This window comes from Macaca nemestrina, chromosome 4 (genome assembly GCF_043159975.1).
Source record: "Macaca nemestrina isolate mMacNem1 chromosome 4, mMacNem.hap1, whole genome shotgun sequence".
In the NCBI taxonomy this organism is placed as follows: domain Eukaryota; kingdom Metazoa; phylum Chordata; class Mammalia; order Primates; family Cercopithecidae; genus Macaca; species Macaca nemestrina.
Window position 1 is genome coordinate 71,620,590 of NC_092128.1, and position 16,682 is coordinate 71,637,271.

A 16,682-nucleotide genomic window follows, 5' to 3' on the forward strand; every position below is an offset into this window, starting at 1 on the left:
AACATGCCTTGAAAGACAGTGAACTTACTTCCAGAGCACTGTCTCCATAAAAAGGAATAAACTGATAATTTAACTTAAGCACAGAGGATTATATTTATGTTCATTTTCCATGAGAAAGCAGACCTAAAAAGACTTCTGATCAACTAGCCTATTTTCTTGCATAAGTGTATCTCAATCTTCCAACACAGGTGAAATATGTATATCCTATTTTAAGATACAGTAATGGTTTTCTTTCTTTTTTTCTTTTTTCTTTTGAGTCTCTCTCTGTCGCCTAGGCTGGAGAGCAGTGGCTCAATCTCTGCTAACTGCAACCTCCACCTCCGGGTTCGAGTGATTCTCCTGCCGCAGCCTCCCAAGTAGCTGGGATTACAGGTGCCTGCTGCCATGCTTGGCTAATATTTTTGTATTTTTAGTAGAGACAGGGTTTTACTGTGTTGGCCAGGCTGGTTTCGAACTCCTGACCTCAAGTGATCCACCAGCCTCAACCTCCCAGAGTGCTAGAATTACAGGCGTGAGCCACTGCAACTGACCATAGTTTTCAATTATAAGCAATTTTATGAGTTTAATTCTACAGACATTTGCTGAACTATTTCTCTACGCTTTTAGCTTTACAGTAATTCATAGTCTAATGAAGAAGTCATTGCTATTCTGATTCAAAGCAAAATAGTCATAATACTTAATATTTTGCCTAAAACCACTACATATATTTGTATTAACTACACCCTTTAAAATTTTAGTTAACTGTTGGCCAATTCTGAAAGAATAATATTGAGATAAGAGGAAAAACTAAATCCAGAGTTAAGAAATATAGTGTGTAGAATATTGTAGCAGAGATAATTTTGCTAGGATTAGTATCATTGGTTATATTTACTTTCCATTTAGTTAACTCCATCTTACTGTTTTTATGTTTAGCAGCAGTGTCTTACTAATAAAATTAGAATAACCACTGATATCACTGGGGGACACTTAATGGATCCATCTTGCATCTTTGAGGATATATTGAGTTATTAGAATTTATAATTTAAAACTTTTTTTATAAACTTGAAAGAAAATACTGGCTTTAAAATATTATCACTGTGCTCCATATGTAAGAATTTTTTCTGATATTCCTTCATAAATATAATGGAAGCATTATTTTTTAAAATGAAATACACTTTTGAAAGATTTATGTTTTTTACTATAACAAAAATTTAAATCAATCTAATTGCAAAGCAACTTTTGCTTTTCAGTTTTCATATATGACTTTTTGTTGTAACACTTGTGATGTATTTTCAGCCTTCAAGTCTGAACATGTTTTGATTTTAAACATGTATGGACTTGTTAACACTCAAAAAATTAAGGAATAAAGTTGCTAATATTTGCTTCCTCTTAAGAGTAACCTACTTTATGAAATTAAAGGGAAATTTTGAGCTAACATAAAATCACTTAAACCTGAATGAATATTAGATCAGTTCATAAAAATGAATTCCCCAGGTTGTGTTGAAAAAAAATTTCCTTCAGGTGTTCGCTGTGATGATTCAGTAGTTTTATGCTCACCTCTCCCATAGGAGGCCAGGGATGGAATCTTATCTGCTGCTGCCTCCTTTTGGAGAAATGAGTTCTTACAGAAAGAATGCTAGGGGCTGAGAGTCATGGCTCACGCCTGTAATCCCAACACTTTGGGAGGCCAAGGCAGGCAGATGACCTGAAGTCAGGAGTTCAAGACCAGCCTGGCCAACAGGGTGAAACCCCATCTCTGCTTAAAATATGAAAATTAGCCAGGTGTGGCGGCACACGCCTGTAATCCCAACTACTCATGAGGCTGAAGCAGGATAATGCTTGAACCCAGGGGTGGAGGTTGCAGTGAGCCGAGATCGCACCACTGCACTAATCAGAAGGCCTTGTTTCTTTTCTAGCCCACTGTGATACTGGGCAAACCTGTTAAGTCTCCCAGGGCTTCAGTACAGTTTTCTCAACTGTCAGATACCAGGGTCAGACTAGAGCCTAGTGGTTTCCATTGGAGCCATAGAAGAGAGCCTTTGGGGCAGAGAAGGCTTTATTAAATTGCCTATCCTGCTTTAACCTGAGGAATTTATTGTTGTCTGTCAGGGAATGAATATGATATAATTCATAAAGTTAATAACTAAAGGACTTTAATAACCATCATTTACTATGTTTAAGACATAAATCCAAGAGGTTCACCACTTTGAAATGATTCTATTTACCAAAGTGGACATTCTAAGATTGTTATTGGCATCTTGTGACATTCCGCTGCTAATCTATATTATCCTCTGAATTTTTCCCTCCAAGACTAGTTGTTAAAGTCTTTCTCATTTTTCTATTTTATAGGATTTTTTTTTTAAATTCACTTTTTTCTTGGAACATATTCAGATTATTTCAGATGGTTTATACCTTCAAAATGTTATTAAGAAAATACCTTAAGCTAGTTGACATCTTCACCTTTTCTAGGTACTTTAATGTCTATTTTTAAAAATTAGCCATTTCAAGAAGCTAACATTCAAAGACCTTTTATAAGTTGCTCTCATGCACCCTCTATATTTTGTGGTTGAGATTTGCTCCCATCTAATACACAATACCTTCAGTCTTTTCCTCATGTTGATTCCTTCTCTATAGCCCAAAACATTAGACTATCTTCATACTGCCTTAAAACTGTAAGAAGTGTTGGATTTTTCTCACCTTTTTTCCCTGCTCAAGGTAAATTTAAGCAAACTTTTCTTTCTTTTTTTTTTTTTTTTTTTTTTGAGACGGAGTTTTGCTCTGTTGCCCAGGCGGGAGTGCAGTGGTGCAATCTTGGCTTACTGCAACCTCCACCTCCCGTGCCACCATGCACAGCTAATTTTTGTATTTTTTAGTAGAGATGGAGTTTGGTCATATTGGTCAGGCTGGTGTTGAACTCCTGACCTCGTTATCCGCCTGCCTCAGCCTCCCAAAGTGCTGGGATTATAGGCGTGAGCCACCGCACCCAGATGATTTGACAACTGGGAGGTCAGTGTTGTCCTTTGAGAGAGCAGCTTTGGTACTGCAGGAATAGAAATCAAGGCTGGTGAACACAGGAGTCTCCATAGCATTTTCTCAGTCCTTGTCCTGTTTATCTTTCTAGACAAATAATGTTACTAAAGTGTCTTGAAGCTGTCCTTTTTTGTCTGCTGGAACATCTCTTTCCTGCCTCTCTCTGATATTTTTTAACACAGGTTCTTTTGTTAGATTATGATATACAGAGGCTTCAACTTTGCCTTCCTTCTCTCACTAAATATTACTCCTAAGACAGATGTATCTACTTCCAAGGTTTCAACTCTCACCTTTCTACAAATGACTCCTAAGTCATTGCAGACCCAAAATTCCAATAGTTGACTCATCTCCACAAATCCCATTAACGCTTCAGACTAATCATTTTTCATCCCTACTCTGTATACTTTCTCCTGATTTCTTAGTATTTTTCTTAATGATTTCTCTGTCACCTAAGAATCATCTAAGCTGGAAGCCCAGAGTCATCTTATACATAATCTTCTTTCCTTGTCTTCTTCTACATTGTCTTCTCCAACCTGTGCTCTTTCTCAACACCACCCCCCACCACCCATCATCTTAGTTCATGTCTTTATCCCTTCTCATCTAGACAATTGAAATAACCTGTAACCAATTTTTTCTCCTTAACTTACCTCTGCATTGCTACAGTTTGCTTCCTGATTCACATATTTGATATTATCTTCTTGTTCAAAATATGATTTACTCTTTCCATTTGTTTATAGCAAAACCCCTAAGGTTCCTATAAAATTTAAGACCATTTACAACTTGAATCCAGCTTACTTTCCAGCTCCCTTCTTTTAGCTCTCTCACCTACCTCACCACCACTTCACCATGTCCCTTTGCCCTAAAAAGCCTAGAGTTCCCATCATATCGCACTGTTCCCTTTGCCTCACATTTCTGTACCCATGAGAAAGAAAATGTTACTAGAATGTATTTAATTTTTCACATAAAGGTGCTATAAATTCCAAGATTATCTTGCACTTCTAAATATTTTCAAGGCATTCAATTTTGAGCACATGGAGTACTATAAATAAGTAACAGTGTAGCTGATGTGTTTTTTACTTTGGGGAATAAAAACACAAAGTGAAAGTTGTATTTACTGTTACCTAAAAAATTAGATAAACCTATATATAATGGCAGACATTTAAAATCATGCCCTAAAATGCAATTTTGGGCTCTACAGCCAGTGACTTACAAAGAGGACGTGCTTAGTGAATATTGAATCGTGCTGAATTCAGATCTTGCATCTGAAGCTGTATCTGATGTCATTACTACATAGATTAAGAAAACTCAATATGGCACTAGCTACTTTAGCAAGACAAGTTCTAGTAAGTAGAACAGGTCAAAAGTACTTAATAGTGGTTAAGAAACAAAAATATTAACAGTTGTTTTCATATATGAAAGTACAAATCACAAAAATTAAATACTAATATACCTGAAATAAGCAAAAAACAAAACAAAACAAAAGCAGGATCATGTAGGAATTCAGCATAGAATCATTTCTACTATACAACTTGCATACAACCAAAGGGATAATTAAGATGCATATGCATTCAAGCTTTGAAAATGCCAAACAGCAACCCATGAAAATATCGAAATTAGCTCAGTCGAGAGAGTGGGATAGCACATTGTACTTCAAACTCAGTACATATTAGCAATATAAGGAGGTTACCTGACTGCTAGTTTCACTTATGGCTTCTAGTAGTTTTTCAACTGCTGCTTGTAGTTGAGAGCTAATGTGTCAAACTGAGTGCTTATTCCAAGCACTTGGTACCTGAAGATTTCCTCTGCTTTAATTTGTTAACTTTGTACACTTACTGATAACAAATATGTACTACATGCAATAAAAGAATAGGTAATGCCTCTTCAGGAAACTTCACTGTTGGGTTGTAACATCTGCCACACATGAGTATTTAATGTCAGTGGTGAATAGCCTGTGCTTTTATTATAGATTAGAGAAAACACTTGGAAAGCTTATCTTCTACCCATGCAAACTCATTTTTTTTACATAAGAAATAAGAATAGTGTGGGTAATGTAGATAACAATGTCCATAATTAAATTAGAACTGCTTGTCAGCCTAATCTTATCCCAGTATTCCTCTTTAAAAAGTAGCAAGCAACAAAATGGTCTTAGTTCCTTTTACTGTGTAGCCAGAGCAGATTATATTGCCCAGTGTTGGCTCAAAAAGTTAGTCATCACCAGACAAATTCAAGCACTTATTTCTATCCTGTAATCCCAATGTAGGCTCAAAAGTCAGTCTGCTCCCGACAAATTCAAGCACTTATTTCTATCCCTCTGTACACTTGGAACGGCCTACTGCACAATGCTTCTCTTTTCTTGTGATTGTTTATGTGTTTCCTCATTACATTGTAAAGTCGTCAAGAGTTGGAGCCAGATCTTGTCACCTATATGTCCCTATTACTTAGCAAACTCTGCACGGTGGGCATGTAGTAAATTTCTGTTGATAGGTATCTCAGAAATTTTTATCAAAGAAAAAAATACTGAATTACCCAAATAATTTCTGCAAATTCCTGTTAGCATAACATTTCTCATTCTTTTGCTTGGTTATTGAATAATATTATATCCTATATTTGCATATTTTATTTGTTTGGTTGCAATGTTATTTTAAAAGACCTTACAATTTCCATGATTTCCAGTGTTACTTTGATTTTGTTTTATAACTTTAAAAAAGTATGATTATTATAATTAATTTATGCCTTTAAAATACTGTTATTCTAGTTACAGATGAATCCATTCCCTCTTATTCTGGAAGTGATATGCCAAGAAATGACATTAATATGTGGTCAAAAGTAACTGAGGAAGGAACAGAGCTGTCACAACGACTCGTGAGGAGTGGTTTTGCTGGAACTGAAATAGACCCTGAAAATGAAGAACTTGTGCTGAACATTAGCTCTCGACTACAAGCAGCAGTTGAAAAACTCCTAGAAGCCATAAGTGAAACTAGCAGTCAGGTAACCTCCTTATATTGCTAATATGTACTGAGTTTGAAGTACAATGTGCTATCCCACTCTCTCGACTGAGCTAATTTCAATATTTTCATGGGTTGCTGTTTGGCATTTTCAAAGCTTGAATGCATATGCATCTTAATTATCCCTTTGGTTGTACAAAAGTTGTATAGTAGAAATGATTCTACACTGAATTCCTACATGGTCCTGCTTTTGTTTTGTTTTGTTTTTTGCTTATTTCGGGTATATTAGTATTTAATTTTTGTGATTTGTACTTTCATATATGAAAACAACTGTTAATACTTTTTGTTTCTTAACCACTATTAAGTATTTTTGACCTGGATCTTGGCCAGTATTAATGCTGTTGCTGCTACTTGATACCATTGTAAATTATGAGCAGTTTAGTTAATGCAACATAGTATTTGTCTTTTGAGGAGCAACGTGAAAAATGTTAAATAAATCAAAAATGGTCAGTGGTTCCAATAGGCTACTTGTTTTTAACAGGCTATTAGAGAGAAACTTCTCCAAAATTTGTTAATGCTGCCAATAGTCAAGCGTGTGGGCTCCGCCTGAAACATTCACTTCCCCAGGCCAAGACCACAGCTCATAGCAGCTGTCTGCTTATGTGACCAGGTAGTGAAGTACAGTAGGAGTCTGACCATGGCATTTTCCAGATTTTTCCCAATTTGTTAAATACTAAATCCACACTGTGTTATTTAGCTTCTACTGTATTGTTGTAATTTAAATATCACTGAATGGATCACAAAAGCTTTGTGTAGAGCAGTAACCCTACGGCAGAGACTTTTCAAAGTGCAGCCCTTAACCAGCAATATCAACATCACCTGGTGATATGTTCAATATATAAATTCTTAGGCCCCACCCCAGACCTACTGAAATTGGGAGCCCAGCAACCTGTGTTTTTAATAAGTCCTTTATATGATTCTGATTCACACTAAAGTTTGAGAACCACTAATCTGTGGATTATTAGTATAATGTTCACATTGTTCTCTGGCTTAATTTTGAAGTACTGTACTAACATCTTTTATATAAAATGTTAAGCTAATTGTTGACATTAGGTATAATAAGTTATAAAAATCAGATATTTCTTAAGTAAATAATATTTTTCAGCATTTCGAATAGGAGTTTTAAAAACTTTCTTTTAAACTAATTTCAGTTCGGTTTTTAATCTTCCATGGATAGATGCTTAAAGCCATTGATTTCTTCAGAATAGTCTCATTAATTAAAATTATCTTGAACCTGATGAATATTTTTAACGGATTGACACAGAATAATGTGTAATATCTTTGTGAAATAACTTATATTCCACTTTCCTCTTCAACATGTCATTATTTGGTTCTACTTTATAATAGTATACTTCCCTTTAACTTTCTTTTTTTTTTTTCACTTATTATAACAAAATGTAAAACAGCTGGGAGGCATGCTGTGATATCTTTGTGTTTTCAGTGAAAGAGAAATTCGGAAAATAGCTTTGTACAGAATACTCTGAGACCAGAGAAGAGAGCAGCATCTGACATATTAGAGTATACTGGGGACCAAGTAAAGTTTACTGTGGGACTTGATGCTTAAGATGAGTCATTCAGTGGCAAAATTTTTGAATATTAGGGCACTGGACAAGAATCTGCCTTATAGGCTGATTGGCTGATTTCATAATGTGTATTATAGGAGTTATTTACTTTAGATATTTTATTTGAGGGGTAACTTGCCCAGTGGTATGTCCAAGTCCATATTATAATACATTTCTTGCAATGGTTTTACCTCTCTTTTGCTTGGACAGGCTACCATACAATCAGGCTTATATTTACTTTATTGTTAGGTTCCTACTGGTTGGGATAGCTTTCATGATAGTATTAAAAAGAATGCTTAAGAGACTGCCGTAAGGCCCTTAGAGAGGTAATCTCTTTAACACAATCCTTATTCAGTAGTCTCTTTGTGGTTCTGCAGAAATGTTATCTTTGAGAGTATGGTTTCACAGATTCTAGACTCCTGGATCAGGTAGAAATCAAAACCATTCTCTTCTTTGGGAATAGTTTTTCAGCAATTAAAGTTTTCCAGAATCCAGAAGTATTATTTAGAGCCATAGGAGGTTATTTACCAAGAGATTCCCCTAGGCCTTGGAAGAAATTAATGGATATGTAATTTATTCCCATGGTGTGATTTTCACTATAAGAAATTTTCATGGGCTTCCTAATACTTGTTTTTAAGAATTACAACATCAAAGCTACATGCTTCTATATTTTCTCAAGAAAAGGAATCTGAGGATGAAACAGTAGTATAACTTAAGATTTTGTTTTGTCATTGTTGTGTTTGAAACATAACTGTAATCAAAATACTGAAACACATTTTGCCTTCAAGTATTGTCCCCAGTATGCTCAGCATTGGTCCAGGCTCCGTCAGGGTAATGTTTACAGGTTATAGGCCCTCTGTGAAATAACTTAGAAAAATAGGGAACAAATCAAAGTCCAAAAGAGAGCAACAAAAGTGTTTTACAGTTTGAAGAAAATAATTTATGAAGAAAGGTGGTTAAATGGTTTGACATTATTTGATTTAAGTAAAGCTATTTTGTTTAGGAAACAACTCTCTATGCTGCAAATTAATAGCCTTCAAATATACATTAAAATCTCAATTATCTGAAACCCAGGGATAATAAGCTAGTCTGGATAATTAAAAGTGTGTTCTTCTAAGTCATATTATAACTATCTTTGATTGCAAGAAGTTTTATATGCTTTCTAAAACAGAGGGGAAGCAAGATAGAATATAATTTGAATTATTCTAATTCAGTCACCTTTCTGAACATCAATTAATATATCATCAGTTAATATTACTGTTGTTACAAGGGCTGTATGCCACTATCCTGAATCACCTTTCTTTAATACTGCTTTTTTGAGTCTTTTTTGCCCTAATTTTACTCTATTTTCTTTGTGTAAGCTTCTTACCTTGACCTGTGTTCCTAATATAACTACTTACTTACAGGTTTTTGTTTTACATGGATGGAAGCAAGTTTTACATGCTTCCAAAAATGGGTGAAACAATAGACTATAATTTCAATTATTTTAGTTCCAGGTCATCTTTATGAACATGAATTAATATAATATTCCATCAATTAATATACTGTTATGAGGACTCTTTGCCCTATACTGTGATCATCTTAATCTGTTACTTTTTTTGGTCCATTTTTCTCAGTAATTTCTCTCTCGTATCTTTGTAGTTAGTTCTTATCCTGACCTAAATGTTACTGTTTATAAAGGGCTGTTTCTTACTTACAGATTTTGTTTTTGCTTCAAATAAGAGAATTTGGATATCAGATTATCAAAACAAACTGTAGTTTGCAGAGGGAGCAGGGAAAGAGTATTTTAAGAGGTATTTGATAGGCTAAGCGTGGGTCCCCACAGTTCATAAAGCTGAGCAGCTGGGATATTGACAACTTCTATCTGCCAAAGCCCCACTAAAGTCACATTTAGCTGCAGCAGTGATAAGATTAGTCCTCTATCTTGTATAGGTGTTTATTAGGGTTTCTTATGCGACCCTCCAGTTAGCCTGTGAACGTGCTTTGTTAAGACACCTTCACAGACTAACTGGAGGGTCACATAAGAAAGCCTAATAAAAAAATTTTATTGCCTAGTCCAGACTTGTAAGAGGCAACTGCCCCTCCACAGGAAATCAATCCATTTCCCTGTAAATTCTGGCTTTCTGTAGAAAATGTAATTTTCTCTGCCCCTAATTATTAGCCTACCTACCGTGAAATGGTTTGAGTACTGGCTTACACAACTTTATAGTGTGAGTCACTGTAGAATGGATTTGTGTTGGTATTACCTGCCTTCTTTAGCATGCATTTTTCCATTTAAATAAAGGCTTTGTGGATTTAGGATATTTAGTTACTGGATAGAAAAACACCAAAATGAGGGCTTTTTCCTTTCTTTAAAACAACTTTCATTATTGAAAATCTTTTAATATTAAAAAGTAAGTTGTTGATCTAAAATTCTGAGTGGCTTACTTATTCACCATTGCCCAGGTTTCTGGAGCTACCCAGAGGCTATTATATATAACTTGGGCTTTTAAAGTTTAGTCAGGGTTCATAGGATACCTTAAGTGGTATAGTTTTCAACTATTATATACAGTGCAGCTTTAAAAAATTTTTTCCTTAACATGTACTCCATAAACAATATGAAAATAGGTTATAACTGAAATGTCTATATTTAGTTTTAGTGGCTGCTTGAAAGATGAGTAATATTTCTAAGGAAATAGCAAAAGTAAGTTTTTAATTTTCCAGAAATAATTATGGTTATTTTATATACTTGAATAACTTATTACTACTAATGTGGACTCCAACATAATTAATTTCACATTTTTAAATTAAAGCAATTTTTTAATGGAATGGAAAAACACCAGCTTATCTTACAGACATTATAAACTTGTCTAAATGCCCTTTCAAAGTCGTGACGTGGAACTTGGATCCTGTCTGGCAGGCTTTTTTGTGGGCGTATTAATTCACATTCCACCTGTCAGTGTACCTATAGGTAAAGACATTAAACCACACCCTCTGTTCTGACCTTTTCCTCAGGGGACACTGACTAGAATCCTTTGGCTCAGCATGAGAGGCTACTTGAATAGCTCAGTTCAAAAGAGCTTTTCCTTTTGAATAGAATGAAGCAGCAAGAGCAAGGGAAATAATGTTGCAACTGGATTTCTCAAGACTGCTACTATGGAGATTTCAAACTTGACCTTCCCTGCCAGGTTCTGCTTTGAAGGCTTACTTATTACTACAGACATCGTCGATACTAAAAGCACTTTTATTGCTCATCTAATTAGATGTTTATATTTTTATTTTTCTCTTCAAGGACTTAGTTATGCTAGTTGAAAAGGTGTTTTTGTTTGCTTGCTTTTTGTTTTTTGTTTTTTTTGGTTTTTGTTTTAGTTTGGGTTTTTTTGAGGGGGGATGAAGATTGATAAGAGACCTAAGTTTTTTTAGATTTTTAGTTTTTTTCCTGGACTTTCCCTTCCTTTTATTGTGCAGTTGTATGAATTAATTTTATAATGTTTATTTGGTAGTGCTAAAAAAGGAAATTTTTATACTGCTATGATAGATCTTGATAAACTAAAAAGAACTTTTTAATGTACTAGAAAACTGATAAAGCAAATTAGGAAGCTTGGCAGCTATATCTTCTGAGATGGATTCTTATAGCACCTATTTGGCAACTGTCAAACTCAGTGGCTCATGGTTAGAAGAGCAAGATGAAGACATTTATGAGGTTGAGTCTCGCGTGCCTTTACCACATCCTTTTCCTCTATGTGAACATTTGGATGAAAATAACTCAGTAATTGTTAATACTTCTATTTTCCATATTATTCATAAAAGAAACGGACATATATTAAAGCTTATTTCTAAAATTTCACTGCCTACCCCTCCTTATTCAGTAAGTATAAAAAATATTCATTTAAACACTATAATGAGAAATTAAATTTTCAGTGTCTATATTAATGCTAAATGGGATAGAACCTTGTTTGATGTGTTACTATTCATTCATCCTAGATGTATTTAAGGGCTAAATTTGGTCTGAGTTCCAACTTGGCTATGTTTTTAATTACAGAAAGCAGAATGAGATAATATTACATTTCTCCAATGCCAGGCAGGTTGTTTAAAAAGATCTTGCTTTTCCTTAAGATTCTTGCTTTTGTATGTTTGTGATGCCCATCCTGAATAAGAATGGAATAATTATTATATTTGAGAGACTGGGTATTGTGATACTTATAAAACAGCTAAGTGAATTGTCATTGAGCAATTAGGAAATATTTACAATCATGATATATTGGATGTTCCAGACAAGGAAAAAAGGAAGCTTGGGTTCTAATTTTAATATTCTTAACAACCTAAGGAACTTATTTTTTGTTTTTAATATGCCTCCTAATCTTGTGGAACAAGACCCCTTTCTGCTTTTTATATGAAATGTATTTTATAAACATTGTTAAGGATAAGTGTTTAGCATAAAGAGGCTTGAATATTTAGTATTTCAGGTTCACTGCAAGTTATTCAGTATAACTAAAAGTTATTCAGCACTTTTTATGACTTTCATAGCTTTATCCTGTACTAGTTAATATTTAACAAGCCAAATGGTTTTCAGAATAGTTTTGCTACCTCTTTTGCAACTTTTATATTAAAGTGACAGAATATTAACTGATACTTTACATGTACTTTTAATGTAATTATAAGTTTCTTAAATATTTTGGAAATATTGAATATTAAATTTTATATACTTCATATTGTTATAGATATTAGAAATAAACATACTCTAAATGGAAGAAGATTCTTTATTAAGTATTTGGATGAACATTTGAAGGGTGTCTCTTATCTCCCGATAAAGTATGAATCTCATCTGCTGTAATAAATGAAATTTTTTTGCTAAATTTACTATATTTGATTGTTCCAACTTTTTTGTTTTATTTTATAAAACTGAAGTTTTTTCTTGTGGTTTTATGATAAATATTTAAATGGATTATAAGCCTGGTTAAATCTTGTCAAGAAGTAGAACATGGAAACAAAGACTTATTTAATTTACTTACCTAAAGCAAGCATTTATTTTGTTGTAAATCCTTTGTTGTATCCCTATAGTAAATTTGAAAAAGGAAAAAAAATGCATATCCTTTTTAGTCATGTGTATTTACTAGATAGTCATTATGTAATGAACAGAAAAAAATGACATACGTGTATATAAAAGCAATTGATATGTTTTTAAAATATGGATTGTGACTGTAAATTCAGGAAGTAGTTGTATATAAATTAGTTCATACTTTATTATGTGTCTTTATAATAAAAATTAATGATATTAGTTAACCACACTTGAAGGAAAAACTCTTGCCAACTAAAAGTAAAAATACTCCTTTTGAGATAACATATTACGGGTATTTTAGGAAATAATTTATAATTTAGAATGTAGGATTAATTTTCTATTATGAGTCTTAAATGTGTATTCATATTAATTTTAAACACGTTATAAGTGATATTTGAAATATCCTATTAAAACAAGAATAATCGTATACTGGATATTTTGGAAATTGATTTAGAGTGGCCATCAAAAACTATAGTTACTCTAAAATCCATTTGCTATGACAAATGCTGCTCGGATGTGAAAAGCAGAAGTCTTTAACAATAAAGTATTATTTAATATTATCATGATTTTGTAATACATTTTCGATATGTGTCTATAAATTAGAAACCACTACATTTGATCATATTTTAAGCTTAAAATGTAGTAATATCTTTTTAATGCACAAAGTACTTTATATATAAATTTACAAATTCTTATGACTTTACTGTGAGCCTGTTATTAATATATGTGATGGTTTTTTGTTAAAATTTTTGGACTAAATACTAGAAACATTTGAGTTCAATTTTTTCCCATGTAATTGTTTCAGTAATAACAGATAAGCAGGTACTAATATTCAAAAGCTCAGAAAACTAAGGCAGAGACAGTAGTTTTCTGCAATTTCACAGAGCTCATTTAGTAGCAGTGATCAAGAGAGCTTTGGCCTTAAGCCTCCTATCATCTTAAAAAATTGTTTAAGAATATAGTCAGTATGTGCTATTGGTAGTATTTTAAGGAATCTGTGTTTATGGTTAATGTCTGTGTATTGTAAGGTTTTGAAAATAAGCTGAATATTCATAGGAGCTTTAGATGTTTCACAAATGGACAGAAATACAAAGCTTTTAGTTAAGTACATGGATTATAAATATAATTTCATTTTGTTGTGCCACTATGGTTTTGTTAATTGATGCCACTGTATTAATCATGTATTATTAGTCCCCCACAGTATACAACAGATACTGTAGGAGTCACAATCCATAAATACTAAATGTAAAAAAGTTTATCATAGACCATATAGCTACATAAAATTCTTTGGCAAATACAGTATTTGGCAAATGCCTGTGCTTTGTTAATTTTATATCTTCTTTTATATGATAAACTACACAGCCATTGATTTAAAGTGGCTTATATCCAAAAGAAGCATATTCTTTTGTTCAGTAAAGCTAGAATATGTCACTTTACAGAAAGTTGTGCACAGCCAATATACATGTCTCCTCTGATTTATCCTGCCTGCTAATCTTAGCATGCACTGGTAATATCTATATGACTACAATTCAGTAGTATCTCTTTATTTTAAAATCCCCCTTTTTTCCAGCTTTAATGGGGAATGAAACTAATACTTCCACACTTTATTTTCTTTTATGTATTGTTTCCCTCTTTGTTTAGCTTGAACATGCGAAAGTTACACAGACAGAGTTGATGCGTGAGTCGTTTAGACAGAAACAAGAAGCAACAGAGTCCCTTAAGTGCCAAGAGGACCTTCGAGAGCGCCTTCATGAGGAGTCCAGGGCCAGAGAACAGCTAGCTGTGGAGCTCAGTAAGGCTGAGGGTGAGCAATTTGCCATTGACAACTAAGGGTACAGAAATTTCAGTCTTAAAATAGAGACTTTTGATGCACAGCCAGGTTTGGAAGCCGTCAATCCAATTTAGAGTGACCATTAAAAAGTACTTGTGGTTTATCTTCAAAGTTCCTCCAAGCAATTTTTAAAACTATATATATATATTTAATTATAAAAAGAATTTATAGAGTTACAGAAAATATTAATAATTTCAGAAAATGCCAAAAAGGATGGTGGTGACTTGTTACCATAATCACACCATCTTAAGACAACCTTTGTAATTTAAAGATGAGGAAACTGAAGCTTAAAGATGTTATTAAATTGTTAAAGGGTACCATTACCATTAAATGGTGATTCCAGGCTTTGAATCTCTAAAGCCCTATGCTCTTTTTAATTCTTCTCTGCTGTTACGAGTGTTGGCCTTCTAAAATTACTTAAAATACCAACTTTCTAATTTTCAAAATGTGATTCATTTCACAAGCATCTAATTTGTATTAAGCTTTTCAGAAACTTATTGTTTATATCTGTTTAATAAAGTGAGTTACACCTACGTGATGTGATACTTTAGTATAGCAAAGTATTAGAAAATTCAGAGAAATTTCATGTTTATGCACAATGGTAAACAGCGAAATGTCTGCATTGACCATACCCTATTAAAGGTTGATAGTTGTTGTGATGAGCAGCAAATTCATTCAAGACTTTTAATAGGTTGGAATGATGGAAAGTTTTGCTAACAGTACACCTTTTGTTGTTTATATTAAAACTTAGTGGTTGAATCTGAAATGAATAATAGTTCTATTTTCTGTTAATTTTATTTTATAGGTGTCATTGATGGCTATGCAGATGAAAAAACTCTTTTTGAAAGGCAAATTCAGGAAAAAACTGATATAATAGATCGTCTTGAGCAGGAGTTGTTATGTGCAAGTAACAGATTGCAAGAATTGGAGGCAGAGCAACAGCAGATCCAAGAAGAAAGAGAATTACTGTCCAGACAAAAGGAAGCTATGAAAGCAGAGGCAGGCCCAGTTGAACAACGTATGTATTTTCTGAATTTGTATGAAACATTCCACTGATTTTATTTATATTCTTCAAAGGCTTAAAGTGGCTTTTTTCCTCTTTCAGTGCCATTATTCATATATTTTATAGAGATTTGAAAAATTATAAGAAATCTACCTTATAGATAAATGTCTCATTAGCCAATCATGTGGAATTAGGTTTGTTTTTTTGTTTCTTTGTCTTTTTCTTTTTCCTTAGGCAGATGTTAACAGGAAAAGATAGTTCTTCATTTATCCTCAGACTTCTGCTTCAAGAGAAAGCTGCAAATAATGAGGCAGGATATTTTTAAAATTGTATAAGGTTTAGTTCTAATAGCAGAGAAGCAGCAAAAATGTATACTTGGATTAAATATCTAAAAGCACTGATCTGGCACTAGTAATGAGCAGGTGGAGGGGATTTTTGACTTGCAAGCAGAGTAGATTTAAAAAGGTCAGTGGCTGGTAGGCTGACATCTAGTTTAATCTAAGTAGGAATTCAAATAATACTTAAATGTATAAGTAACCTTTCATTTTTCATTAAATAAGAAATTAAGTAATATCTTGAAGTGAAAGTTTGTTTAGCAGTAAATGTCAGTCTTTGTAACGATGGAACTTTAAATCCTGTTTACCATGTCCTCTTTGATGTTACACATGCAGTTGGATTTTTAAATGTTTTAATTTTTCACTTATTTCATTTTATCAGTTTAGAAATACAGCATACATTTTTGTAATATAGTTAAGTTTCTTCCGGCTGCTCAAATTAATTAAACAGGTTTAGTTTGGAATTTTTAATGTGGAAAGTATATGTCATGCAAAATATTCAAGAAATACTGGAACTTCTCAAAATATTACCAGTGATAATCAGTGTCTTCAACTCTTGCTTTTGATACGTGTGTGTGCATGTGCATTATCCCATTTTAGGAAGTGGGAGACATATAAATTATACTTTTGTTGTGTCTTTTTTTGTTGTTTTTCTCTATTCTCCTAGGACTAGTAGATGCTGCAGTCGATGCAGCAGCGGGAGCAGGTGTGTGTATACAATTGCATGGCCAGTGTTTGGGTGGTAGACTTGAAACTCCAAAATGTGGGTGACCTCTGGATTTTCAACCAACTAACATCTCTAGTTTTGCAGTGTTGCTGTTGTTTCATACTTACAGTTTTTAACAACAACAAAAAAACTTTTCTTATGCTAAAAGTACAAATTTTCATTGAAATTAACA

The 16,682-nt window shown here is 33.4% G+C and overlaps 1 protein-coding gene across 17 annotated transcripts in view; it reads left to right on the forward strand.

Moving 5' to 3' along the window:
• The window catches only part of LOC105475486 (A-kinase anchoring protein 9), a 172,792-nt gene that overhangs the window by 107,346 nt on the left and 48,764 nt on the right, over positions 1-16,682 (forward strand). For 10 of the 17 annotated variants that reach the window (XM_011730759.3, XM_071094809.1, XM_071094811.1 and 7 more), the window contains 3 exons: positions 5,765-5,997; positions 14,256-14,418; positions 15,251-15,463. In XM_011730759.3, the coding sequence (XP_011729061.2) occupies positions 5,765-5,997; positions 14,256-14,418; positions 15,251-15,463 (609 nt within the window). Of the gene's footprint in view, positions 1-5,764; positions 5,998-9,540; positions 11,424-14,255; positions 14,419-15,250; positions 15,464-16,450; positions 16,490-16,682 lie in introns of those variants that run through there. The other 7 variants (XM_071094804.1, XM_011730751.2, XM_071094806.1 and 4 more) reach the window with 2 other exon arrangements.